Source organism: Tympanuchus pallidicinctus, unplaced genomic scaffold (genome assembly GCF_026119805.1).
Source record: "Tympanuchus pallidicinctus isolate F22 unplaced genomic scaffold, pur_lepc_1.0 scaffold27, whole genome shotgun sequence".
Classification (NCBI taxonomy): Eukaryota; Metazoa; Chordata; class Aves; order Galliformes; family Phasianidae; genus Tympanuchus; species Tympanuchus pallidicinctus.
In genome coordinates, this window is record NW_026294744.1 from 501,537 (window position 1) to 529,226 (window position 27,690).

At 39.0% G+C, this 27,690-nt stretch overlaps 1 protein-coding gene across 2 annotated transcripts in view; it reads left to right on the plus strand.

Annotated features, from left to right (window-relative positions):
• ANO2 (anoctamin 2) overlaps positions 1-27,340 on the plus strand; it is a 175,356-nt gene extending 148,016 nt beyond the window's left edge. Inside the window, exons 21-25 of one of the 2 annotated variants that reach the window (XM_052690528.1) lie at positions 13,461-13,613; positions 13,727-13,779; positions 15,655-15,836; positions 22,789-22,894; positions 23,980-27,340. In XM_052690528.1, the coding sequence (XP_052546488.1) occupies positions 13,461-13,613; positions 13,727-13,779; positions 15,655-15,836; positions 22,789-22,894; positions 23,980-24,261 (776 nt within the window). In that variant the 3' untranslated portion in view covers positions 24,262-27,340. Of the gene's footprint in view, positions 1-13,460; positions 13,614-13,726; positions 13,780-15,654; positions 15,837-22,788; positions 22,895-23,979 lie in introns of those variants that run through there. The other variant, XM_052690529.1, reaches the window with a different exon arrangement.
• Positions 27,341-27,690: the final 350 nt, after the last annotated feature.

The window sequence follows — 27,690 nt, forward strand, 5'->3', positions numbered from 1 at the left end:
TCTGATGAATCCTATGTTAGTTATTACGAATCCTAGTCATTCATGGAGATGGGAAAGGGAAGAAGGATGATAGAAAGGATAGGAAATAGAAGCAAGGAGTCTTTGTAGGAAACAAGAGGGAGATAGTCACCACCACAGGTCCAGCATGGTTTGAAGTTCAAGTCATTGATCTCACAAACTCATCTGGTTACCGTGGGGGGATAGGAGAAGAGCCAGGAAGCTTCACAGCACGCAGGCCCTGGGCTAGGTCAACTCCTTCTCAATAGGGCTGCTTTCTAGGAGTTATTTCCCAGTCTGTGCTCATCTCTAGGATTGCCTTGACCCAAGTGCAACACCTTGCACTTTGCCTTATTGAACCTCATTAAGTTCTCGTGGGCTCACTTTTCAAATCTGTCCAGATTCTTCTGAGTGGTTTCTTTCTATTGTACTGTATTGTTCAATTACTCAGCTTGGTGTCATCACCAAACTCGCTGAGGGTACACTCAAGCCTACAGTCTAAATCATTGATAAAGATGCTGAAGATCACCAGTTCCAAGATGGATCCCTGAGGATCCCTGAGTCACTGCATGTGACCAGCCTCCACCCAGAGGTAGAGCCACTGGCAACAACTCTCTGGCTATGACCATCTAGCCAATCCATTATCCACTGGACAGTCCACCCTTCAAATCCATATCTTTCCGATTCAGAAGTAAAGATGTGGCGTGGCACTATGTCAGAGGCTTGCCCAAGTTCCAGTACAGGATGCCACTTGCTCTTCCATGGTCCAATGATGCTATCACTCCATTATAGAAGGTCACCAGATTTGTGAGGCATGATGTGCCCTTGGTGAAGTCTTTCTGGTTGTCTCAGATCACTTCTCATCTCTCATGTGCCTTAGCATCTCTTCCAGGAGGATCTGCTCCATGATGTCCTCAGGTACAGACATTCACCAGCCTGTACTTTCCCCGGTTCTCCTTTCTCCTTTTCTTAAAAAATGGGAGTGATATTTCCCTTTTTGCAGTCACTAGGGACTTCACCAGCCAACCACAACTTTTCAGATGTGATGGAGAGTGATTTGGCAACCACATCAGCCAAATCCACCAGGAAACTTGGGATGCATATCAATTGGCCGCATAGACTTGTACACATTCAGCCTCATGAGGTGATCACAGACTTGCTCTGCTCTTTTACTGGAAGGGATTTTTTACTCCCTCAACACCCCTTTGGAAGTTCAGGAACTTCTGTTCATTTTTGTGAAAGGACACCCCCTCTGTAAGAAACTTGAACTCTGGTTGTGGATTCTCTTCGCTTTCCCTTATGAAACAATTACCCTTGAGAAGGTGCTACTTTGAGTGATGACGTTTGGAGCAATTCCATGTGCTTTGCAGTACAAGAACAAAGAAGTTTTTGATATAAGTCTCTCACTTCTGTTTTGTAATGGCCATTTCAAACCTGCTGGGATTTTATTTTATTCTTACTTATAATATTAAGAAACATGAGCATCTTTGGTTAGCTTTTCTTATCTATCTATCTATCTATCTATCTATCTATCTATTTATTTATTGTCTACTTAAAGTAACAGAAATAATGTTTGTTTTGTTTTTTAAATCTCCCAAATTTTCATGTGGAGAAATGTGGTTCTGCTTTTGTTCTCTGGACTTTTTTTTCTATCAAATTGCATTCACAGTACTCCATTTCAACAAAATTACAAGCACCACTCCACTAAAGCAAAAGGCAGTGTGATTGATAGTGGGACCACAAAAGTTGGTGCTTTTGTGATTAATCTGTTAACAGTAAACATTAAGAACAGCAAACATAGAAGAAGAATCAGAAGTTTCCGTCTTAAAGCTAGTCTATGCTCATGTGTCCCAGGAGAATTACCTTCCAGTTCATGCAGTTCACAAGGCAACTTAATGCTGCAGTAGAGAATGCTCAGCTTTTTAAATGTTCTATTGGACTTGGTTGTTTAATATCATTCTAAATTAAATCAGTCACAGGTGATCCTGTTCCTTAGGACTTCCACTTCCAGCTATCCCTAGGCCAGCATACCTCTACCACTTCAGTAGTGACCTACCACCCAAAGCCAAACGAACGTGTCTGCCTATAGAAAGGTTTCCTGTCATTTGCACTATATGTTATCAGCAGGGTGGTAACTTCTCCAGACTGTCAACTTCTCAACTTTCCTCCATGTTCAAAAAAAGATTTATGATTTCTACTTTAAAAGCTACGTGCCTTAGTCTCAATTTCTTGCTTGCTGTATGTTAAATTTCTTCTTAGAAACTTAAGAAACTTACTCCATTCTTTACTTAACGTAACACGTAGTTCTATGACATATCATTGATAAAGAAATGAGGAAAAGGGAAAACAATTATAAGCAATTACCTTCATTCAGGTTAGTTTGCTGAGAGCTCTTTCTGCTCCAGAAGGACATACTCAGAGTAGTATGGCCACTTGTCATTTTACTTTTTTAGTCAGAAAAGTGTGTATATTGAGGCTTCAGGCTAGCAGCTTGTAGCACTAGGATGTTTTGTGGCCATGAATAAAGGCTCAATCCATAGCATTAAAACAATAATTAAGTAGAGAGCTTGGGCAAATCCAGGAAAATGAGTTCAAAATCTATTTCCAATTCATAAACTGAAGCACAATTTTTCCTTAAGAATTGTGTTACAATAGGTTGGAACCACTTGACTGAAAGTCAGTAGCTGCAGTGTGGAACAAAGGCACAGGAGAAAATTCAGGACAGACAGTGAAAGGAATGATGGTCTCATGGATTCTGATTATTGCATAAAATTTATTTCAACAATTATTATTCATGAAATTGAAACATCAAACAGAGCAAGTCCATGGAAGTCAAGAACATGACTTTGATTTAACATACAGCAAGCAAGAAATTGAGACTAAGGCACGTAGCTTTTAAAGTAGAAATCATAAATCTGAAAAACAAATAAGAAGTAAACTGCAAAGTCTGCAAGTAAATTTCCATTGCCTTCACTGGCATTTTACACATGCTAGTAGGGTGGGAGGAAGAGGCCAATGTTTAATGGCAAATAAACTCTACTTTCCTTGGAGAATGCTCTTGTGGGTCTTTCTTCAGTACTCTGAATCTGACTGCACTCAGCATACTGTACTGAGCTTCCTTCTTAAACAGACCTTTATTAATCAATAGTAGTTTCAATTTGCACTAGTGAAATTTTTGATGATCATTTGTTTTGGTACTATTAACTGATATATATCTTTTTTAGCAGACACTCTTGAGCAGAAACTCTGAATGTTTGAGTGATCTGAAAATTTTGTGCAATGAGTCCTGAAATGTAAATTGCCACTGTTAACGTGTCAGATTTTTAATGAGTACTTTCCATTGCTGAAACTCTGAAATGACTTTTTACGCAGTCCAATATATCAGATTCCCAAAGTACGCAGCATGTATAGCAATTTTCCCATTCAGCTGGCAGTAAGTTCACAAAAGCAGCCTACAATATTAGGAGCTGGCAAGAAGTTGATATTTAGAGAAGCAATAAGCATTGCTAATGAAATAACTTCAGAAAGACCTGTCCAAAACCATCTGAATGATGCTTATGCATGTGTGAAGTTTACACTGTATTGACTTTTCTCTTGAGAAGAAACTGACATTAGCAATGATTTTCAGATTCTTACTTACTCTTCTCCAGTCTCTAAGAGCCCAGGGTTTGTAAGGCAATTAAATGAAAGCATATTTTTCTCAGAGATATAATAAAGAGTTTCATCATCTGACTGCTGTTAAAAAGCAGTTGGGCAAAACTCTTTTTTGAATTCTAAGAACCAAATGATCAGATCTAGTGTCTATAGCAAATGACTACCATAAGGAAGGTTTGGAAGAACTTTCCCTACAGCAGGAAAAGCCATCAAACAGGCAACATGTGAAGCAGTAAAAGGGAAAAAAAAATAAATAAATAAATAAAAAAAAAATTGAAGAGGAACTTACATATTTCTATGATCTCTGTAATGAGTATGGATTTGAAAATACCAGCTCAGTCTGTTGTGTGTAGACCTGCCATATATATGTTTAGTAAAGAGTAGTAAATGACACTTATTTCTTAATTTCTCAGCCAGGCTTGGTTGAAAAATTTCTTCTTAGAAACTTAAGAAACTTACTCCATTCTTTACTTAACGTAACACGTAGTTCTATGACATATCATTGATAAAGAAATGAGGAAAAGGGAAAACAATTATAAGCAATTACCTTCATTCAGGTTAAGTTCTGATACAAAAAAAAAAAAAAAAAGAAAAAAAAAAAGCAAAGTTTACCCATGCTACTCAGTGTGTAAATCAAGTACAACCTGAGTTATATTCACTGTGAGAGATTTTATACTGGGACTGATTCTTACACAAAAAAAAAAAAAAAAAAACCAACAATCTGCATTCTTAATCTTATCTTGGAAGCCACTTTAGAGGGACAGTGTTTGCTGTGTCTTTCTTTGTTGGGATTCAGCTCCATTTAGGTCCTGTGTACAGGTGATTAGTTTCCACGAAAAGTGGTCTTCTGAGAATTGCTCTGATCTGGGAGACTTCTCTTAATGCTGTTTGTCTCAGGGTCCAACCAGCCTAAGCCTAAATGAAACACTGTATATATGGCATCAGATGTTGGGAATGCTGTTCCATATATGCTGGCTCTAAGGCCTTTACTTATATCCTGAATAAGATTGACAGTGAAGGTGTCTTGTCCTTGACACTAGCAGTATGGATTTTTTTCTCTGATCAGAAATAAAGCCCATGTCATTTGACCACACATCTAGTGCTCTGTTTTGAGGTTTTAGTTCCCTTGTCCTCAAGTTTCCCTATATACAACTCTCAATTTGCTCACTAGGTTTTGACATGAAATGGGGTCATATTCATCTTTGTAGTCCTTCAGTCTGGCCTACAGGGAGGAAATCCACGAAAAAAAGCTGGATGTACAGAAGTTCATCTTCTTACACTGGTCTTTATAACCTTTATAACCAAAGCATATGAGAATAATCACCCAAGTCAAGCAAGGCTCCAATGAGTGGTCATAGGACTATACGTGACTAGAAGAGCTTGCATGGAGACCTTGCAATAGGTATAAAGATAAATGTAATATGGATATTCCATGTACTCACGTATTCAGGTACTCTGGCCAAAAGTAGGATGCCTTGACATCAGCAGTCATTGGTGGAAATCTTTATAAGTGTGATAGAAGTGGTGTAAATGGTTCTGTTGTAACTGAGGTGCCTGCAGAATTCCAGATTGCTACCATTAGGTGGTTGGAATACTGAAGAGATTTTAAGAGGGCCACACAGATACTGCTGGCAGAATTTTCAGTGACTTTTCAATAGAAATTTTTAAGCAGTTATACAGAAGACCTATGCACACCTTGAATATTCTTTTATGAACTTGAAAAAAAAAAAAAAAAAGATAAAAAACTGAGTTTTCCCAGGCAGTGAATAAAAAGGGCTGCAAGCTTCATCAAAGCAAATGTGTGTGGCTTATATTTGAAACATTGCAAATGGCTTTTTTGTAGTTGTTTTTAATTGAATCCTTCCAGTTCTATTCCAGCTAAATTCGCATAAAACCAATTAAGGCATACTTTAGCACTACGTATTTTTGTAAGCATTTCACAGTTTTTTGGGAGACATTACTCTAACATGTTTTTATTTCTTTGATACTTAATTTTCCTGATTATGAATACAAAATATTCAGGAAAGTATGATTTCAAGGGTAGAACGGTCATATGCTTTGAAGAGACTCTGTGTTAGTGCATAGAATTGCAGAATCATTAAGGTTGGAAAAGACAACTAAGATCACTTAGTCCAACGATGAATTGATCACAGCTGTGCCCACTAAACCATGTCACTCAGTGCCAGATCTACATTTTTCTGGAAAATCTTTGGGAATGGTGACCCTACCACCTCCACAGACAGCCCATTCCAATACCTCACCACTCTTTCTGAGAATAAATTTTTCCTATTATCTAAAATGAATCTACTTTGGTGTAACTTAAAGCCCATAGTGCTGATTGTATTGCTAACTAACAGGGAAAAGAGGCTGACCCCACCTTACAAACTCCTTTCAGGTAGGTGTAGAGAGCTGTGTCTCTGCTGAGTTTACTCTTCAGACTAAACAATCCCATTTCCCTCACCTCCTCCTCATAAGACTTGTGTTCCAGATCCTTCACCGGCTTCACTGTCCTTCTTCAGGGCCCCAGTATTTTTCTTGTGCCACGAGACACAAAACCAAACACTATTTGAAGTGTGGCCTCAGCAGTGCTGAGAAAAGAAGGACAATCACCTCCCTGCTGACTACACTATTTCTGATAGAAGTCAGGATGCCTTTGGCATTCTCGAAAACTTGGGCATGCTGCTGGCTCATGTTCAGCTGGCTGTCAGTTAACGCGCAGTCTTCCTGCTGCTTTTCCCTAAGCCTGTAGCATTGCATGGGATTGTTGTGACCAAAATGCAGGACTTGGCACTTGCTTTTGTTAAATCTCATACAATTGGCCTCAGCCTATTGATCCAGCCTATACAAGCCCCTCTGTAAGACCTTCCTACCCTCAGGCAGATCAAAACTTTTTCCTAATTGGGTGTAATCTGCAAACAAGTGATGGTGCACTCAGTCCTCTCTTCCAGATTGTCAATAGTGATATTGTATAGGGCCAGCTCCAGACACGACCCCTGAGGAACATCACTGTGACTGGTGACTGTGTTTAGCTCTGTTCACTACCATTTTCCGAATTATCAGTTAAGATGAAGTGTCCCAGAAGAGCAAGGGCAACCAGTCACTTGAGTTATGTCAACTGCTAGAAGAACACTTTGTCTGTCTCTTCATCCTGGTTGGACAGTGTATGAGAACTGCTGGATCATGGCTTGAACCTCTAATTAATCACCTGAGGCGAGCAATGAGTCAGCCACAGGAACACAGGAGCAATGAATCCACCATGGGAAGGCAATTCATCTGTGCTGCTAGAAGGGGTAGAGCCTGGCTCCACCTCTCCTAGACCCATTTAAGAGCTGACTACCAGTAGGGAAGAATCTCTGCTAGAGATCTGCTTGCTGGAGTTTCATAAGCAAGCCCAGGATATGGGTAAGTGTCCTATTATTCTCTTTGTGTTATTATAATCTGCTTTGCCTAACTCTCTTGTTTATTTCATAATTACAACATCTCAATATTCATTGATTATGCGCTTGGCGAGCCAGGCAGGAGAGCAATAGCATGCCATCCTTCCACTGAGACAATCTGGTTTGATGATGGGGATAGTTAGAGCAGCCAATGGGCAGAACTGCGAGCTGTATGGATGGTTATAACCAAGGAACATAATTATGGTATCCTGAATATCTGTACAGATGGTTGGGCTGTGTACTAGGGGCTCACTATATGGATTACACAGTGGGCCACCCAGGAATGAACTATCCATGCCCAACCAATCTGGAGCAAAGACATGTGGTTAGACCTATGGAATACAGTCAAACACAGGATTATACATATCCACCATATTTCTGGTCATCAGCTCCTACAGCCACTGGGAAATGATGACGCTGACACGCTGGCCTGAGTTCAATGGATTGAATATTCACCATCTAAGAACATCACCCATTGGGTACATGGTCCATATTCTTTTATGGGCCAGTACTCAATGATGTTACTGGAGGCATGTGGTTGTAAGGTGCACATCCGTCCTGTGCTCCACCAGTCCCACTTAGACCATCACTGGGTATTGCACGTGATCTGACAGTAACATTGGAACACTTTGATGGCATTTGGCTCCTTCCAATGATCCTGAAGTCTCAAAGACTCACAGGGAATAATACAGATGTTTCAGAGGTACCAGGACGGAAAGGTCTCGGTCTCATCCAAGACAAGATACAGGTTGTATTTCTATACTGGGTCAATACTATCCTGGCTTGTACTGGGGCATGTCCTCGCTGCCTGTAGCACATACTCTGGCCAGATGTCTGCGGCTGCATAACTGTATCAGTCACCAAAGGGGGTGTCCTGATCTGCCACTGGGACATGATGGAGGTCCCTTTAGCAATGAAGATTGGAGTGTTGACCATAATATAAGTAGGCTGTGTACATATTACTGGAGGGACTACTGAGCCTCCCACCTCTAATAATCTTCCCCAAGGTGCAAGTAGGCCACACCACTTGGGTCCTACCTGCACCTTCCAAGGCCGTTTTATTCTATGGGTACCTGGATCTAAATTCTCAGGGTCAGGGAGCAGAAGATTATTTTCATTACCAATCTGGGGTCTTACTTGATGATCAGTGCCCATAATTTGGATCCCAAGTGGGTAGCCCATGTTGTCTGCAACATTCTCAGGGCACTGGGTCTGCCAGCTCAGGGTCTTTCATTCAGGTCCTGCAAGGTTTCATACAGTCTTTTTGTCCACCCCTGCAGGGACTGGGAGTCTGTCTTCAGGGCAGCCTTAAGAATACCATTATAGCATTCAATGAGGCCTGCCCCCGTTGGATGATGTGGCAGGTGGAATCGACATTCGATGCTATTTTCTTCTGCCCAGCTCTGTATTGTTGCACCAGGAAAATGAGCCCCTTGGTTACTCTGGATGACTTGAGGTGTCCTGTAGGCAGACATCAGTTTAGTGAGTGCCTTGATGGTATATGCCCGGTTTGCTTTCGGTACTGGATAGGCCTGCAGTAGCCTACTTGCAATACTGATGCAGGTCAGGGCGTATCTCACTCCCTCAGACTGAGGAAGGGGCCCAATGTAGTCTTCTTCCCATCACAGAAGAGGGTTGTGTCCTCTAGCAAGATGGGCTGTTGTTTCAGGCAGTGATCTTGGTCTCCTCTTAGAGCAAGCGTCGCAATCCCAGCATGCCTAGACAATGTCAGGTAGCTGTATGAGCTGTCCCTATGCTTTAGCAGCTGCCCTTATTATCTTTTGTCCCACATGCCATAGCTCCTGATGTAACCAACGGGCAGTGTTCTCAGATGGTGAATTCTCAATCATCAAACTCAGGACAGCGTGTCAGCTTCATCATTTTCCAGTGACTGTAGGAGCTGAAGACCAAAAATATAGTAGACATTTATAGTCCTGTGTTTGACTGTATTCCATAGGTCTAACCACATGTCTTTGCCCCAGATTGGTTGGGCATGGACAGTCCATTCCTGGGTGGCCCTATGTCCAATCCAAACAGTGAGCTCCCAGTACAAAGCCCAACTATCTGTACAGATACTCAGGATACCATCCACATGGCTGACAGTTCTGCCAATTGGCTGCTCTAACCATCCCCCTAGTCAAATTAGATTGTCTCGGTGGAGGGTTCCTATCATCAGGGACAGGATATTTTCCCTCTGAACAGGGCTCCTCTCTGGTGGAACGACCAATGTTTCTTATGGTGCGTCACTGTGATATGCCTCTGGGAATAGGATCTTCTGAAGTTCTTTTAATGATGATGAAGTCAGACTACTCCGGCAGAGGTAGGCGACTTATCACACCACTGTTTTTGCTTGGGCCACCCCTGTCTTAGGAAGGTGGGTCAGATCTTTCACCCACCCCTGAATCGGCAGAGTGGTCTTAAGTAAAACTTCAGCCATTTGAGTTATCAGCTCTACTGCCTGTAATGCAGAGTAGGCAGCCAATAGCTGTTTTTCAGTCATACTGTATCTTTCTTCTGCTCCATTGCAGACCAGAAACCAATGGGGGTCCGAACAGACCTCTGGCATTGCCACAGGCTCCAGCCAAAGCCATCCTGAGTGACGTGAACTTCCAACTCGGCTGGGAGGGTAGGAGCAAATACACCCAATGCCTGGGTTTCGTTAACTTCCAGTTTCGCCTGTTGGAAAGTGTTCTGTTCTGTTTTCCCCCATTCCCATAGCTGACACATTTTAATTTTTTTTATTTTTTTTTTTTTTTGAGTCTGTACAGAGGCCTTAGCAGCTGTGCAAACTGAGGTATAAAGGAATGCCAATAATCCAATATGCCTCAAAACTCTTGCAGCTGCTTTGGTGTTGTAGGGACTGGGAACACCTGAAACTTATCTATGACAGCACTGGGTAGCACTTTGGTCTTTTCTCACCAAACCATCCACAGGATGTTTACAGACAGGCCCAGACCTTGGGCCTTTTGGGGATTTATAGCCCATCCCCTCTGTTGCAAATAGACAGTTAATGAACCTGTTGCCTGTCCTACCACCTCCAGTGAGTTGGATGTCAACAGGAGATCGTCAATATAATGACATAAGTTGACATCATTAGGTTTTCTCCAATTAGCCAAGTCACATGCCTCTAGATTATGACAATATGTTGGTGAACGCACGTACCCCTGTGGCAGGACCTGAAAGGTCCACTGCCTGCCTCCTCACATAAACACAAACCAATCATGCGATTCTTCAGCCATTGGGATACTGAAGACTGCATTTGCTAAATCTAGGACACAACGGTAGGTTTTTATCTTCCTACTCAACGTGTCCAATAGCGAGGCAATATTGGGTACGGGCCGCATGAACAGGTGGCATGACCTTATTTAATTCTCTGTAATCCACTGTTATTCTCCATGTGCCATCCAACTTTCACATTGGCCATGTGGGGGAATTACATGGGCTGTGTGCAGGTCTTATAATGCCCACTTTTTCTAATTTCTGCACCATTCTCAATATTTCATCTTGCCCACCCAGGAGTCTATACTGCCTTACATTAGTAATCCAGTGTGGTTTCAGCAGGCAAATAGGCCCATGTTTCACATGGCCTCTTAATATTGCCTGCACCACCTGGATACTGATACATCTCTGTCAAAGTCTGAGCTCTGCCACAGTTGTTTGGAGAGCAAGACCCCATAGAATATCTATGCCCAGGATGTATTCCTGGGCTGGGGCAATAGACACCTTGTACTCCTGAGGTGGGAGGCACCCAACCCCCAGTTTCAACCATGTTTGTGTGACAGGAACAGTCTGTCCTCCAAAACCACCATTCACCACTCTGTCTCCATCAAATTTAGTTGGATCTCTGTAGATAGTTGATGTTCCTGCTCCAGTGTCCAATAATGCCATATCTCTCTGAATATTTTTTCAGGACCAACAAATTGTTCATTCTACATAGGGCCTCCAGTCCCATCTGGAGACCCTAGGGGGACTAACATCCCTCGTCACACCATGAACTGTGCTATGCCCAATTCTTTTGCTACTGGTGGCTCAGGCATTGTGGCCGGAAATGACTTTTTTTTTTTTTTTTTTTTTTTAATTAGGAATAATGAAATCTTCTAGGTTCCGTGTTGTTGATGGTATTCTCTCTATAATTTGGTTATAAACCCTTGGTTTCTTAAGGTAGATTCTGAAATTTTTGATTGCCTTTTAGTAGTCTCCAAAGCTGGAGAAGGACATGGTTGGACTGGGGGTCAATCTTAGCAAATCGGACCCCAAGTTAACCCAAATTAAATCATTAAACATTTGTTTTCGGGAAACCCTTATGTGTCCCACCTGGGGAGCTCGAGTACCTGGTGTCTTGGTTTAATCACTGACAAGACCTTGGCTTCTTCTAATGTCCAAATTTTGTACCTAGTCCAAAGGCGTTCTGTTTCTCCTAGGTCAGCCACTAACTGGGCAGCCTGCTGGACTACCCCTTCTGAAGCCACCAGGGGATTTAATATAGAGACTAAAGTACCACAGAGATAGGAGGGGGGCTTGCTGTAGAATTAAGTCTCTCATCCCCACTGAGAATTTGACCATGTCAGGGCCATCAAATGTGTCTTCATAAATTGCTTCCCATACACCTAGTTCATGGATATAATTATGAATATCCTCCATGGAGGACCACATGCCTATATGTAGAGGTATATCAGATTTATTCAGCCATACCATACAGCAGGCCACCATTAACCATTCTATTATAGAATAGTTTTCATTAAGAACACTGATTACCTGCATATAACTTCTGCTTGAGAGCTGGATGGACAGTCATGGTGGCCAACTTGGATATTTCTGGGCCATTCACCATAACACTTTCTGCCACAGAATCCCACAGTCTCAAGCTGGCACACTGTCTCTAGGCTTCTGCCGAATTTGCTGTACTAAATCCATCAATTCTGCTGCTGTGTATGGCTGGGCTGTTATATGCAAGTGAGTCTGGGCAAAGGGCCACTGATCAGGCAGCACCCCTACCAGTCTACCCTGTATTTTCTTTGTGTTCTGAGTTCTAACAGGATGAACCTCTAGTGCATCTGCTGAAATCGGAGATTTTAGATCTAATTTAGAGTTTTCATCTTGATCAAAGTCTGTTGATTCAGGAGTCTGGTCATTGTTTATTGACACGTTACAAACTTGACCTATTGAAAGAAGCAGAATTGTTTTTTTCCCTGTTAATACGCTAAGTTCTTGCTCTAACTTCTTGATACGGTCTCTCAAAAGTTGGTTTTCATTTGCTGAAGTATCATTTCAGCATGAATGAAAACATTTAATAGTGGCCATGTCACTGCAGAGACAGCTAATAGTCATTCTGTAATTAGCATGTCTTTCCTAAGTTCCTGAAAGTAGTCTGCCACGCAATATGGGGAGATATTTCCCGTAAAGCGTAGGGGACCCTATTTTTCAGTGATAACTGCTAGTTCATAATAGGGAGATCCTACAAATTGTAGGATCTGACCCAGAATCACTTTATCTAGTGGGGTAAGGTTCTCCTCCGACCATTTATATAAATTCCAAAGAAAGGACATGAAGTAATTTTTAGTATATTTGGCCTGCTGGCTCACCAAGTGTATAGTCAGTGAATATACAGCTGTTTCAATTAAGAAATATACAAGAAAATTAGGCTAAACAGGTTACCATGCTTAAGATGAATGGATGGAAAGCTTACCCTTGTCTTGGGCTTGCTGAAAAAACTGCAAGTGTAGCAATCTCCAAAAGAGTTCCTTCTCCAGTGGTTGTCAGTTCTTAAATGGGGTCTAGGAGAAGTGGAGCAAGGCTCCATTCCTTCTGGCAGCATAGGTGAATTGCTTTCACCTGTGCTCCCAGGGTTGACTCATTGCTCACCTCAGGTGATCAATCTGAGGTACAGGCCATATTCAGCATTCCCATACACTTCTCTTGCCATATTGCCACTAAATTTTCCAAAGGAAGTTGTGATGAAATAAAGTTACTTTAGATTTCTTCCTTTCATGTATCATTCCTTCCTCAGTGATATTCCCTCAAGTATAATTTTCTTACAGGTTAAAACTGGAGATGAGTAGTAGCATCGCATTTAACTGATTATATAGGAAAGCAGAATACACCGCAAAGTCCTCGTTCCTTATTAAATTTATTACCTATGTTGGCTTGTGTTGATGCAATATCAGAGGACTGTTAGGAATCATTCATAAAACATAGTGACAAACCTTCATCTCTCTCATAGCCTTGCTTTCCAATATATACTGCTGTGTTCCAGCTGCAAAGTGGAGTGTTGCAGTTTTTATCACCCACAGAGCTCACCAACATTTTACTGTCAGCTTTGTTTACCTGTTCTTTGCAAAGTATATCTGAGAACAATGTATGTTTCTCTTCCAGTTATCCAGTTCGGCTTTGTCACACTCTTCGTTGCCTCCTTTCCTCTGGCACCACTCTTTGCTCTTCTGAACAATATCATAGAAGTTAGGCTTGATGCAAAAAAGTTTGTTACAGAACTAAGGAGGCCAGACACAGTAAGAGCAAAAGATATAGGTAAGTAATGGAAAAACATTAAAATGATGAGAATACAAAGTATTCAATGGAGGGGAAAAAAAAAAAAAAAGATATTACTAAACCCCTTAATAACTTCTGTTTTTCACTTACAGGAATTTGGTATAACATTTTGAGTGGTATCGGAAAGCTTTCGGTTATTATTAATGTAAGTATGTGATTTTAGGAGCTTAACTTATTTGTCTGACATGATGTAAAACTGATTCTTAAATGCTATAAAATATAATAAAATCTAAGTTATCCAGTCCTTTCTTGTGGAAGTGTAAAACAGAATCTGAGTTATGAAGGAGATGTCCATTTACTTACCTCATTTTCTATATACTTATGTTAGATAGGACAGGAAGAGTAATTCATATAAAAATAATTCATATGAATGGAATCTAAACAGACAACACTCCAGAGAGTTGATAAAGATTTATCAACTCATTCACTGCCATAATTTTTCTGTCATTCTGCTATGGTAGTTGTTGATATGAATAAAAAGGTTGTAAAAATAAAATCTAAAAGTACATTCTAGCCCCCAGATAGAAGAACAAGTGTTATTTTTTTGTTCTGATTTTTACAAATATGGAGGAATAAGTATAATTTTTCCCGCAGAATGAGTTTTTCTGGAAGAGTAGCTTTTTTATATTTTTCAGTTGGCTCACACATTTTCAAAGCTATAAAATGTGAGAAAGGATATTATTTAATAGAACGAGACTGATTATATATGCAGAATACCTATATGTTTAGTGTACAGATTTGTACATAATAATTATGTATGCTTTATGATTAAAAAAAAACTCATGCGGAGTTTAGTTTCAATGCTATCACTTTTTGATCCATAGATTTCAAAGCACTTTAGAAATGTAGCTAATTGTCATTACTAAAGGAGAATGTGTGCAGAGGTGCTATATAATTTATTTAATTTATTTAAAAATAACTTCCAGCACAGCAGCATTCTGTATCAATTTGTAAGCTATCATTACAACTTAGGCAACTATAATGCCTCCAGAGAAGCAGAGTTATTTGATACAAGTCAAAGATTGTTCACTTAAGGCGTTAGTAGCTTACAAGATTTAAGGCAGGATATTTGTGCAGCCTTGCACATACCCATGAAAGTTGCTGTCAGGCATAGGTTTCAGGCTTTCCAGAACTGATCTGTGCTGGATGAGCAAAGCAGCTTCTTGGTTTCATCTGAATAACTTTGCAAGTTTATGATCCCTGACTATTTACTGTCTCAAAAAAGAAAAAAAAAAAAAAAAAAAAAAAAAAAAACATTTTAAATTATTAAATTTAATTTAAATATCAGTTAGTTAAATATCAGTTAAGTTAAATATCAGTTTCTGTCTTGCTGACAGAAATGTAAGTAGGTCTATGTCCAATATGAAAAAAAAATTGAATGCCCAGATCTGCTTCTTTTCTATGTATGTACAATGTTGATGCAGAACTATTTAGCAACATGTACTTCTGAACAAATCTGATAATTCTTGTTGATGTGATCTAGATACTCATTTGTCTGATTTACTCACTAGTTTCATTCCAACATGAGATCCAATGGTGCTGAATATTTAAGCCCTGCTCCAGAATGGAGAGTAGAGGATGATTTACCCTCAAATGGTTTAACAGAGATGACACTGTGTATCAATACCAAATTATGCTTCAGAATATACCAACCAGCTATTATGTCTTACACTTTAAAGCTAAAGAGTTTCTAATGGCTTGAAAGAGAAAAAAAGTTAGAGAAATGTAAAAGGATTAGTTGTTTTTGCTACTCTACGATCTGAGATATATGCCATCTCCCTAACTATTGCCTTCTCCTGGAGGCACAAATCAAATTACTGTGTTTATATGATCACCCAGTGATTGAACCCCAGTACAAGGTCTGCCCATTTAACTTGCACTTCATCACTCTTCCAAACTTATTTGAACATGAAAACTATCACCTAAATTAATTTAAGCTGAGACACATTAGACACAGATTCATCATGTTGTCTCTTTTTTTTTTTTTTCCTCCATCTATTTGTGTGTGTGTGTGTGTCAGGCTTTTGTAATTGCTGTCACATCTGATTTCATTCCACGCCTTATGTATCAATATGCATATAGTCAAAATGGAAGCATGCATGGCTTCGTCAATCACACGCTCTCATACTTCAATGTCAGTCATCTCAAGGCTGGAACACAACCAGAAAACTCCCCATTTGCACAGGATATTTTATTCTGCAGGTAAAGTACTTCTGATGACAGTTTTCTATTTCTTTTGACAAAATTTCCCCAAGTGGGAACTGATAATATTTGTGTCTTAAAAAGCTGGTTTTAAGAATTCTGCTTTTAGACTATTCTCCCAATGTTAGAAGGTGCTTAGAATGAGTTTTCCCACACATTAAGAGGCGAAATATACAATTTTGCAGACTTAATCAAATAAAAAATCCCTTCCATATGTGTGCAAGAAACAATTTTCATTAAGGACAAAATTCAGCTTTTAAACTAGATTCTCACTAATTAGAACCAGACTTTCCTTTTTGTTAAGCTCAGTGTTTACTTTATGAGATTTGAGTTTTCAATATGCTCTGTCTGTCTTTAAAACCTGCACTGTTTCCTGTGTACAGATCTTATGCTTAAATTTCATCTTTTCAGGCTAGGGAAACAAGGGCCAACTACTAATAAATATGTTGAAAATATCTAGTCCACTACTCCTCAGGAAGAGCAGAAAACTGTACTGTGGAGATAGTTATGGAACAGTTACAGTTTATAAAAGAAATCACTGTAACAGTTCCAACACTGTCAGTGTAACCTTGCTTTTCCACAAAAATATCTCTGAATTCAGGGAACCACTTCAAGCTGATGCAGCTAAAGGCTGCTCAAAATTGAGCCCCATGGTCAGTGTTGTAGTCAATAGCCTGGCTCACTTTCCTTTCTGATTCACTTGGAGTCACACTGTATTTAGCTTCTGCAGTCATAAGAGATCATTGCAAAATTTCCTCCTTCATTTCCCTTTGAAGAGAGCTTTAATTTATATAGTTTTTACTACACAGACATCTTAAATTTGTCTCCTTTGTTTTGACACAGAGATATGTTCTCATACATCCTCTCTCTTATTCCTGATATATGCCATGGTTTTTGAATCTCATGTTTCTGACAGAAACCATCTGTAACTCTCCTAGTCCCAAAACTAATTTCACCTCTATGTTTCCCAACCTCCTTTCTCCAACTCAGATTTTGGGTCTCCTGCTTTCGTTGTTTTACTCACTGATCAAATTTTTGCTGAAGTGTAAAACAAGGGGATTCTGAAAATCTGTCAGCATATTCTCTCAAATCAGTGGCAAAGCAGGGTTGCAAAACTAACTACAAAGAAGAGCAGAATGATTAGACAAATACTACAGGTGAAATTCACATCAGTTGCACCTTTTCTTGGAATATATTTTCATTGAATCCTGAGATACTGGCAGAAAATACTGCTAGTTATTGAAGATAGTATTGATTGTTTTCTTAATAAAACTTCAGAATTCTTCCTGTCATTCACTTGACTTCATTCTCACTGACAAATCTGTTTTCAATATACGGATAGATTTCTCCCATTATTACTTCCAGTGATACATGTATTTCTGCATTTGTAACTTTTGAAATAAATTGTATTTAGAGAATAGATGCAGATCTCTAAGGCAGCCAGATTTTTCTAATAGGATTGCAGTTAAGTTATGACTATCTCTTCTACAAATCTTTAAGAGACACTCTCAGTGTGACATGGAATGCTTGTAACTAAAGCTAGTTAGCATGCACACCTCTCTTGCCAAAGCTTTTTCTTCATCTTGCAGTTCTTGAGAGAAAAAAAAAGTTATACATTTCCATTCAATAAAAAAATAAATAATACAATTGGTCTTACTTATTTGTTGAGTTTACTCTTCTAAAAGTAAAGACAAGCAACCATCTGAAGGTGAAGAGAGAAACTTACTTTGTAATTAGGCTTTTAACTTAAGTTCTGTAAATTGCCTTCTAGAGCAGTCTACCTCTTTTCATTGATTATTTAAGGGATCATATTCTAGTTAGATTACTGAAGTAGCCAAAAACGTTCCCTTGCTTCTATATGACTGCATATTTCTGAATTAAGACTACATTCCCAATTGCTACTAAATCAATTTTTACCATGCTTATTTTTCTGATTGAGAACAGCCCTGCAGTGAGGGATTTGGGGTCCTGGTGGATGAAGAGCAGGACATGGGCCAACAGTGTGCTCTTGCAGCCAAGAAGGCCAATATTATCCTGGGCTACACTGAAAAAGGAGTGGCTCACAAGGAGAGGGAGGTAATTGTCCCCTCTGCTTTGTCCTTGTGAGACCTCATCTGAGTTCTGGGTCCAGGCCTGGGGGCCCCAGTAAAGGAAGGATGTGCAGCTGTTGGATTGGATCCAGAGGGAAGCCATAAAGATGTTCAGAGGGCTGGAGCACCTCTCCTATGAAGCAAGGTTGAGGGAGCTGGGCTTGTTTAGCCTAGTGAAGAAAAAACCTTAGATTAGAAAAATTTAGATTAGATGTTACAAAGAAATTTTTTACTCAGTGTGGTGAGGTATGGGAGCAGGTTGTGTGGAGAAGTTGTGGACACCTCATCTCTGAAGGCATTCAAGGTCAGGTTGGATGGGATCCTGGGCAGCCCGGTGTAGTGTCTTACAAAACTACAAATGGTAGGGGAGTTGGAACTGGATGATCCTTGATATCCCTTCCAACCCAAGCCATTCTATGATTGTTTGATTTTCTTAGGAAATAATGTGTTTTGCTGAAATTGCTTGAAGAGGGGTGGAAGGAAGTTCTTTAATGAGATCTACCCATCTGTTCAATACCCATCTTACATAAAATCTTAAATATTTGAATGTAATCATTTTTGAGAAAGAAGTCTAGAAGTTGGTGTAGTCTGCACATGCTTATCTTCCACTCCTGCACAGGCAAAATATAATCATGCTTAGGATCACATTAATATTAAGCAGTGGTATTTGTCTCACCTGCCTGTAATCCATGGAAAATATTCTTTTCCATTCCCTCCGTGGTCACTGGAGGCATTGTAAATGCAGAGAATAAATGCCCTCTATCTTGGGCACCTCTCTTAAGATTGCCTGTGGAATGTACATACCTGCTTACTTTGACTACAGATAAAGGCTAGATGAGTGCATATGGTTACGATTACTAACTTTTAGGCAGTTAAGAAAAGATAATAAAGCAAGAAATTCATTCCCAGTCAGGAACTTCTGGGAAGGAATCTGTGCTGTCTCTTATGTGGTCAGATGAGAGCTGAGCACAGACAAAAAGAGAAAATATAAAACTACTTGTGGTAGACAAGGTAAAATGTCTTAAGCTTCAGGGCTCTCCTCTTTCTTTGCTCATTATTCTGTTCCCGTGAGCTCTGCTATTTCCTGTGTTAGTATTTGCTATGAATTATTGCTTAGCATTATGTTAAGCACGAGAGTCTGCACCATCTCTATACTTGTCCCACCCACTAGTAAGACTGTGTAGCTCTTTATTGCTCTCTGTTCTTACCACGTTTTAATTTGTATTACAGAATTAGTGTGTGTTTTTCTTTGGCAAATTCCTCTATCCGTATGAACCTCTCACTTTGTTGTGACTTTGCTGTATTAACTTTGCAACTGTTTACCTGGTCTCAGTTACCGGACTCTGCTTCTGGATAATGACTCTACCAGTGTATCTGGAAATTCACTTCTCAGATTACTGTGGGTTTAATGGAGGAGGTGAAATATGGGAAGGGAATAACACATATTAGGTATAAAAGTAGTCCCTGCCTGGGAATATCAGGTCTGTGCTACCATTTAATAAATAGATTTAATAAATAGATTGCAAACATGCCCACATGCTACTCTGAATGAGAAACAACTATGAAAGTATTTCTGTGCCCTTATCAGGAAACAGTTATGAAAAGATATCCATTCATTGTTTCATTATCAGCCACCTCATTTGCATCTTACCAAAGTCACAACTTTGTGTGGAACTACGACTGTGATAAAACATGAGGTATCTTGCTTGTGTCCCAGGAGACAGGCAACAAGCCCTGTCCCTTAAGCAGGAAAAAAAATCTGTTTTTCTGCTTCTGGCAAGTATGTTGGGAACAAGTTGACCTCTCTTAGGTTTCTGTGTTCTCTAGAGATAAACGTGGTTAAAATAAGCCTGAATTTGCTGTTTACGGGCATTGCCAGAGATTAAAGTATCTTAAAAATAACAATAGCAAACCAAAACCAACACTCCCATCAAAAATACAGAATAGATTCGTTGAAGATTTTGAGCAGCATTTAATACAATGCTGTGAACTCTTTGACACTGCTTCCAAAAAAAAATTACAGTAGTGCCAATCTGACACACAACATTATTGCATTTTTTTTTCCAGAGCAAAATGGTCTCTGTGTAGCTGAAGGCAAATTTAAAGCAAAGCTTGCAAAGTTACGTAACATAACTCTAGTCCTTTTAATCTTCATAATTAGGTATGATAATGGAGTACATGAAAACATTCTGGTTACACTGAAAAGAAAAAATGCAAAAGATAGGGGGTAATTACGAGGACTTTTCCCTTAACATAACTCTGCTTCCATATTGAGCAAATTTATAAAATGTCTTTGAAATACTTAATTTCCTTACTGCCCTGGGATTTGTCTAACCTACACCAGGTGATCAGTACTGCATTCTAATTTTTTCCCTGAACAATTCTTATATACCTGTGCACTGATGAAACACTACTTCCTATTGTTTCAGTAATGCTATCTTCAGTTTCTTGTTAAACACCAGATTAAAAAGGAGACTAAACAGCTCAGCTTATTTAGATTCATTTGCAGTTCCAACTACCTACCCACAATCCACAATTCTGATTATTTCTTTCTTTTTTGATAAATAAACCACTTGGTAAATATTTCTTTCTTTCTCTGCATTTCTTTTACCTCTAGCTGCAGATGAGTTTTGTCTAAGTGATGCCTGATTCTTCTGTCTGTTTTCACTTAACTTCCCCAACATTTCCCTACTTTCAGTGTACAGTTTTCTTTATTCTGTTCTCTATTCTTAAACCGTATTGATTACTTTTTTTTTTTTTTTTTTTTTTTTTTTTTTTTTAAGTGGAATTAAAATGGAATTAAGAGTTGTTTGGTCTTTAAATTCAATAGTCTTTGGAGCATCAACTGTTTATTCTTTATAGCACACATTTTGAATGAAGCATTTTAAAAGCAAAGAATTGAAGAGATGAGAGAAAATACATACAAAGAATTCTGTCCATCCTCCCTCCCTCTCCCCCCCCCCCATGTAGTAATGTATGTCATTACAAAAAACCTAGATTATTGAACTTCAAAGTTTCTCATGCTACGAAATAATTTAAAAGGGAAATGGGTAGCCAAGGCCCGCATATCTTGTCTGTAACTCAGACAATACACCTTTCACCATTAATCATTTGCTAGTGTTCTGCTGTCTGTTGATTCAACATTATAAGCAGCAGAATTTCCCACTTGGCCAGGTGGCAATTTCACAGGATCTAATGTCCTGCAATGCTGTTATGGTTTGTGAATCTCCAAACACATTAAATGGAAAGTCCACCACAGCTGGTGACCATTCCAGGTGAACCTTTGCTCAGTTCCAAGACTGGAATTGGCTTATAGTGCTAGACTAATTCCACAACAAACTTGGTAGCTTTCCTCGGCTTTGTTATTCAAGCATATTAAATTAAATGGAACTATTCTGGCCCTCACTGCAGCCCTGTTACACTGGTTTGAGAAGCAAATGGGATTACATGTACAAAAGATTGCAAGAGGGGAAATCTGACAATGCAGGCATAGCATAGGGCCAAATACAAACCAATATAAGATAGGAATGAAAGCTGAGATACTGTGTATGCTGGGATATTGTGCACGCATGGAGTAGAACTGCATTGTAACCCAACCCAGGTAATGCTTACATATATTAAAAACAAACCTCTTTTAAATTTTTCTCCTCCTCTTCCTCCTCCCTTTCTGCATCACTGGCTGTAACCTAGGTACCTTTGCTTTGAAAAGCATTAGTTGTCTCTGTCAGTCCTAAGGGCACAATTTCTGCATAGTTATCATTTTCAACTGTGGTTGTTACTTCCCAAAGTGGAGCAATACACGTGCCCTTCTTTAATCTTTTCTGGTGAGTCAGTCTCCTTAGCCCCTCCATTTTTTTTTGCTGAATTCCTTTCAGTTTGTTCCTTTTATCTCTTTTGTTCATATTTTTTTCTTTCTTTCTCCTCTGAAATCCTCACAGCTGAATGGCTGAATGCAAAATTCTAGGTGTGGGTTTACCTGAGCTGTTCAGAGAAGGGATAATACCTCACAATACCATCATGCCTTCTGTATATATATATTCACAAGTAATACTTACCTGTTGCCATACTTTGCTATATTTCAAACTTGTACCAACCAGCTGACCACTACAAGTTGAAGGTTATTTTTATTGCATTTACTTTCAATGTTTATGCTTTCAAAGATCCTGTAGCTGTTTTGTTTTTAATTATTTTATGTGTTCCCAGATTATGCTCAGTATGTTTTCTGTCTGTATTTCTTACTGTTTTCTATATTCCCTGCTACTTGCAAAGTTTTCCAATTTAGGAGCATCTGTTAGTCTGTTGTTTATTTCCAAATGATTCATGGTGATACTAATAGTCTTTGCACTAAGCCACCAAGGCTCTGTTTTTATCTTATCTAAGGCTAGTCAGATATTTTAGGAAGTGCCTTTCTTGTGACTTGCCTTGTCATTTATGCAGAGGCAGGAACCACAAGAATGTGAGTCAGATATTACGTTAGATAATTTACTCCCAAATTGAACTCAAGTGTGATGAATGCAAGCTTGTCTCCTTTCTTCTGAGAATGCCTTGGATTGTTTTCTGCTTGAGTTTCAATACTTTATTCCCTATATACTGAGATCAATTTACAAAATAAATGACACATTTTGAACTCAGAAAAATCTAAAAATGTCCAACACTAGAATAATATTCTGCTCTTGGTTACATTCAGTGGCAATAGCCCAGCTATAATTCTAGAGTTGTGTTATATAATACAGTTTAAAGTAGGAACATCTGGAAGATTTCATTTGTTAGATTTTGTGATTGGAAAATTGTGTTAATCAAAGCAGTTGGTATAGGACAATATTGCTGGAATTTTGTGACAAAGGAATTGTTTTCATTGACAGGTTTAAGGATTACAGAGAACCACCTTGGTCCCCAAATCACTATGAGTTTTCTAAACAGTACTGGGCGGTCTTATCTGCTCGCTTGGCTTTTGTTATTCTATTTCAGGTAAGTCTGTTAAGCTATGCGATTTTCTTCACAGGAATATTGATTAGAGATTGAAAGGCAAGTACCAAAGAAGCCCATCTTCAATAGAGTTTTTCTGCTTGCAAATATTCAAACTGTTTTGCTTGTACTCAGTTTACTGGTCTTTCTGAGGTGTCGTTAGGCTGCAGCAAATATTCTCCCTTTGGAGCTGTGTGGCATAATTCCTCATGGAATTATTTTCCTTCATGGAGAGCAATTACATAGCCTGCACAGGATCTTGAACATTTTGGGTAAGTGGGCTGTCTCAGAGTCAGCACTTAAATTCTATCTTGTGAAACATTATTCTTTACACATAACAAGAAATAAACAGAAATAATAAATCCTCCGAGATCTTTTGTTATTTTCTACAAGTCAACAGAACACAGTCTGCCCCAGCATGGAAAGTTCATTGGTTCACTGATTTGCTTTCATGGCTTATATTCTGAATGGCAAGAGCCTTCTGTACTCCTTCTTGACGTGGGATCTCTTGACAAGATCTCTTGACAGACATCCCTGATACTGAAATCTGCCTGTCTTTTCTTCTCATCTGTCAAATATTCCTAAGTGTAACTGAGAGTCTTGTCTGGTTTATATTGCCATCTTCTGCTTCTTTACTCTGACTTCAGTGATTTTCCACCATGACCTGCAAGACTTTTAAAGCCAAATGGGTATGATGGTGTAGGAAAATGCTTCCAGTAATCCTGCTCTTCAGTAATGGATTCTGTACCAGCCTCAACAAACTTGATGTTGGGAGCTGAGTACCTTTGAACCTCTGTAAGGAATAAGACTATTTTAACTACTTAGGCAATTTATTTGATGAATCCAAGTCAAATCCTTTTTAGATCTGATGGAAACATGTTTAAATCAGTCTTATCACTATGATGGAACTGCTTACAAATGTGAGTGATTTTCTGAAAGAAGGCTGTCATCAACCATATAATACTATGTGACTTCAGGAAAATGTGCTTGATATGTGCATCATACCTATAGCTCAGGTTTGGTTTTGCTTTAGGGAAGGTGTTTTGTATTATTCCTTCTTCTTTCATTGTATGTTTCTATGTTTGCAGAACTTGGTGATGTTCCTCAGTGTTTTGGTCGACTGGATGATTCCTGACATTCCCAAGGACATCAGTGAACAAATCAAAAAGGAGAAAAGTGTGCTTGTTGACTTCTTCTTAAAGGAAGAGCACAAAAAACTGAAATTAATTGAAAGCTTTATCACATGTGACAAGCGCAAACATGAAAGTGGGACCAAAGACCAAAGAATCAGAGCTGCAAGCTTCTCTCAGTTTAATCAGAGTCAGAAAGGCAGCATTGTCTCCTTCAGTTCACAGCACACAGAAGTGTGACTCCACAAGGGGGATAACCTCTGCAATAACTTTTTACTGTGTTCTGTGATTCTGAAAAAAGAAAGGGAAGGAGAGACAGTTAAGGAAGGAATGGAACAAAAAAAGGACGCTTCTTTTTCTTTCTTAGAAACTCCATATGTAAGTGTCTCTGTTACATTTTATATGTTATCTGAGCTTCTACAATTTCAGAGTTTACCAGTACAGGATATGAGCTATGTTGAGCCTGTAGCTGGTCCCCATAGTGGTGCCTATCAACTGAGTAGTTAAGCAGAAATGCTCCTCATTTATGCAGTCCCTGAATACATTCCTTGTGAGGAATGGGAGATGGAAGGGATACTTCTGCCCTAATATCTGTCTTTTAGCTGATCTGACCAACTCTATTGAAATGTGCACAAGTCATGTTCTCATGGCTTTTAGCTGTCACTGTATGGCTGATAACATGTAGAGTCTTGGGGGTTGATGTGCCTTCCTAACTTGTACTGCTACTTAGTGATGTCACGGTAGAGCATTCAGGGCTACTGGTAAGTGCACTGAACTTTGAGAAGAGAAGGAACTGAAAATAACTGAGGACTTCCTATGTATCTCCATATATATCATATTTTGCTTTGACACATATTTTGCAGGACACTGAATGCATGTGATAATAAGCAGAAGCCACAATGTATGCATCAGAATTAAGTAAAGCTGCTAGAACTAGAAAGCTCATTGTTATTCATCATCCTGAACAAAAAACTGCATGTTTGATTCTTTTCTCACATAAACTTAATTCAGACAGTATAATTTTTTTTGTGCTGTACTATATTGCTCCTTCTTCTTATACACATTTTCCAAAACAAGTGATTTGAAGACCTTCTGAAACAATGTAATGAATGTAGACTACTGACAGTGTATATATTTGGTGTTTATAAGTGATTCCAGTAGGTAGGAAAATTACAGGAAACTGTTCTTTTTAAATACAATTTAAGATTTGTCCTAGTACGATTACTTCACAGTCACCTGCAGACAGATGAAAAACATCCTTGTGAGGCACAGAAGTCATGATACTGTATTTTGTGTCTCAGAGAATGCACTTGATGTGATCACAACATATCTATTAAAATTTAGTAGGTTTCCTCTGTAGTCACCTCAGAAAGAAAGGCACTGGCAAATTGGGTACCCATCTCATCTTGACGCTGCTGTCTGAAAGAAATGCATGAATCACCCCTGGGAATTCTTGGCTCTTATTTTATTTTTGAAGGACCAACAAGACCTGTCAGGGAATCTAAGGGCCCATACTTTATGTCAGCTGATATTAATGACAACTATGATCTCATTTGCACTACATAGTATTTTGGTAGGGAGATCTGAGGGTTTGAAACTTTCTACTTGTTGTGGTTTACATTTCTAGTTGATTGATTCAATTAACTTTCTTCAAAGCAAAATGTCTCTGACGGGGAGAAAAGTCAAGTTTTTAAACAGCAGAAATAACAGTCAAGCAAGAACTTTAGAATATTTTATTCTCCTTTTCTTTTTCCAGATAGGCAGAAGTACATGCATGGTTTAGAATGAGTTTCACAAGTTACACTCTTTTTCCAGTAACAAACTGGATGCAACATAGTCAAAGTGAAGGATCTTCTTAACAGAACCATTTCTGCACACTTTCTGCCAACCCAGGAAATACCCTCTTGCCTTTTAAAAAATTCTGAGTCACTTAAAAATGGTCAGAAAAAAAGCTATCCCAAAATTGAATGCATTAGGCACAGAATTTCCATAATGAGCAACTGAAATGCTTTCTGTGATAATGTATTTCTAGATTTCCTAGCAAAAGGAACTATAGAAGAAGGCAGATATATACTGATGCTCTTGAGTTTTTCCTGAGATTTATATATCTCAACCAAACAAGGCTGGGAAAGAGGCACTGCAGCAAACACAGCTGATGTCCAGATTTGGATCTACTATGGTATCAAAAGCAGGACACAGAGCTTATCTTTACCTGTGATATGCTTTCTGTGTTTCTCTTAACTTGAGAATTTCTTTCACTGAAAATTCCTGCATTTGCTACTTGACCTCAGTCCCTGAGGACTGCATTCATTGTTACACTTCTGTGGTAGCCTCTGGATTCTTCTGATACTAATTTCCATCAGTTCCTGTAACTGTAGATCACTGATTGATTCTTTATTCATTCCCAGTTTCTAACTTTTCCCCTTTGGACAAAGAAAGACTTTATCTGATTCCTTTTAATCAGTATACTCGTAAGTCCAGACATAAAGTACCCCCTTACTATTACACGTATTTCAGAAGCAAACAATCATTATTTCAAGAGACATGCACGGAAAGCTCTCTCTAGGGAAGAGAGCAGGAATGCAAGTAGAAATGCAAAGCAGTTACAAAACCTCTGAGCTTTTGTGATTCCTTGCAATGAAAACGAGTTAAAATCTCTGCAAAAGGAGGGAGAAAAAGAAGTAGAGAAGAAATTTGTGCAGATGCCTCTAAACATTCTGTTCAGATTTTAATAGATCTGTCCAATAGTTCCAACAGTAAAGTAAGAATAAAAACAACAGTAAAGTAAGAATAAAACAACAGTAAGAGCAAACAAATGAAAATCTACATCCCTTTGTGGATGAATATTTAATGTTACTCAGACACAGTCACAAAATACTGAACCCACATTCTAGGCTTCATGTCTAGAGGCATTAAGAGGAACATACATAACACATACCTAATTAGAACGGTGAGAACAGTAAGTAAAAAAACATAATAATGACCCTAATATAAAGCCTTAACAGAGGTATAACTGGTCCTGATTATTAGGCAGTGTAAGGAGTGTAAGGAGACCTCTTAGTCTCTCTACTTCTAGCAGAATCTTACAGTAACTAAAAGAGATTGTTGTTCCATGTACCACAGCTTCTCCTTTGTGCTGCTGGTGCAAGATTAAAACAGCTTTCTGAAGTTATTCAAGAGAATAAATTGACTCAGATTGAAGGTGTCTTTGCTCCTTGCTTCTGAGTTACTCTATGAACTTAAACACCATTCTGTTAGAGAATCCAGATTCATACAGACAGATTAACCTCTTCACAGTGGCTTTCTCCAATTTTAAAGAGGGCTTAAACTATGGCTTATCTTATAATACTGTAATGCTTTCTGGGATATATATTTTTCCATTATCTGTAGAGATTGTAGGGCTGTTTTTTATGCCCTGAGGTAATACTCTCCAATGATACTGTTGGGCTGGTGTTGATGCTTTACAGAGAGGATGAAAAAGCAAACCTAGGAGCATCATGGGGTCCAGAGTGATGGTGAAAAAAACAGTCTTTTAAGTCAAGCGTTAAAAGTCCTGAAATGTCAAACTTCTGAGTAGGAATCCGCATTGATCCAAACCCTGCAGCATCCCTTTTCATGGGTGCAGTTGGCACTGGCTGTGCCTGAGAATAAATCAGTTGAGCAAAACAA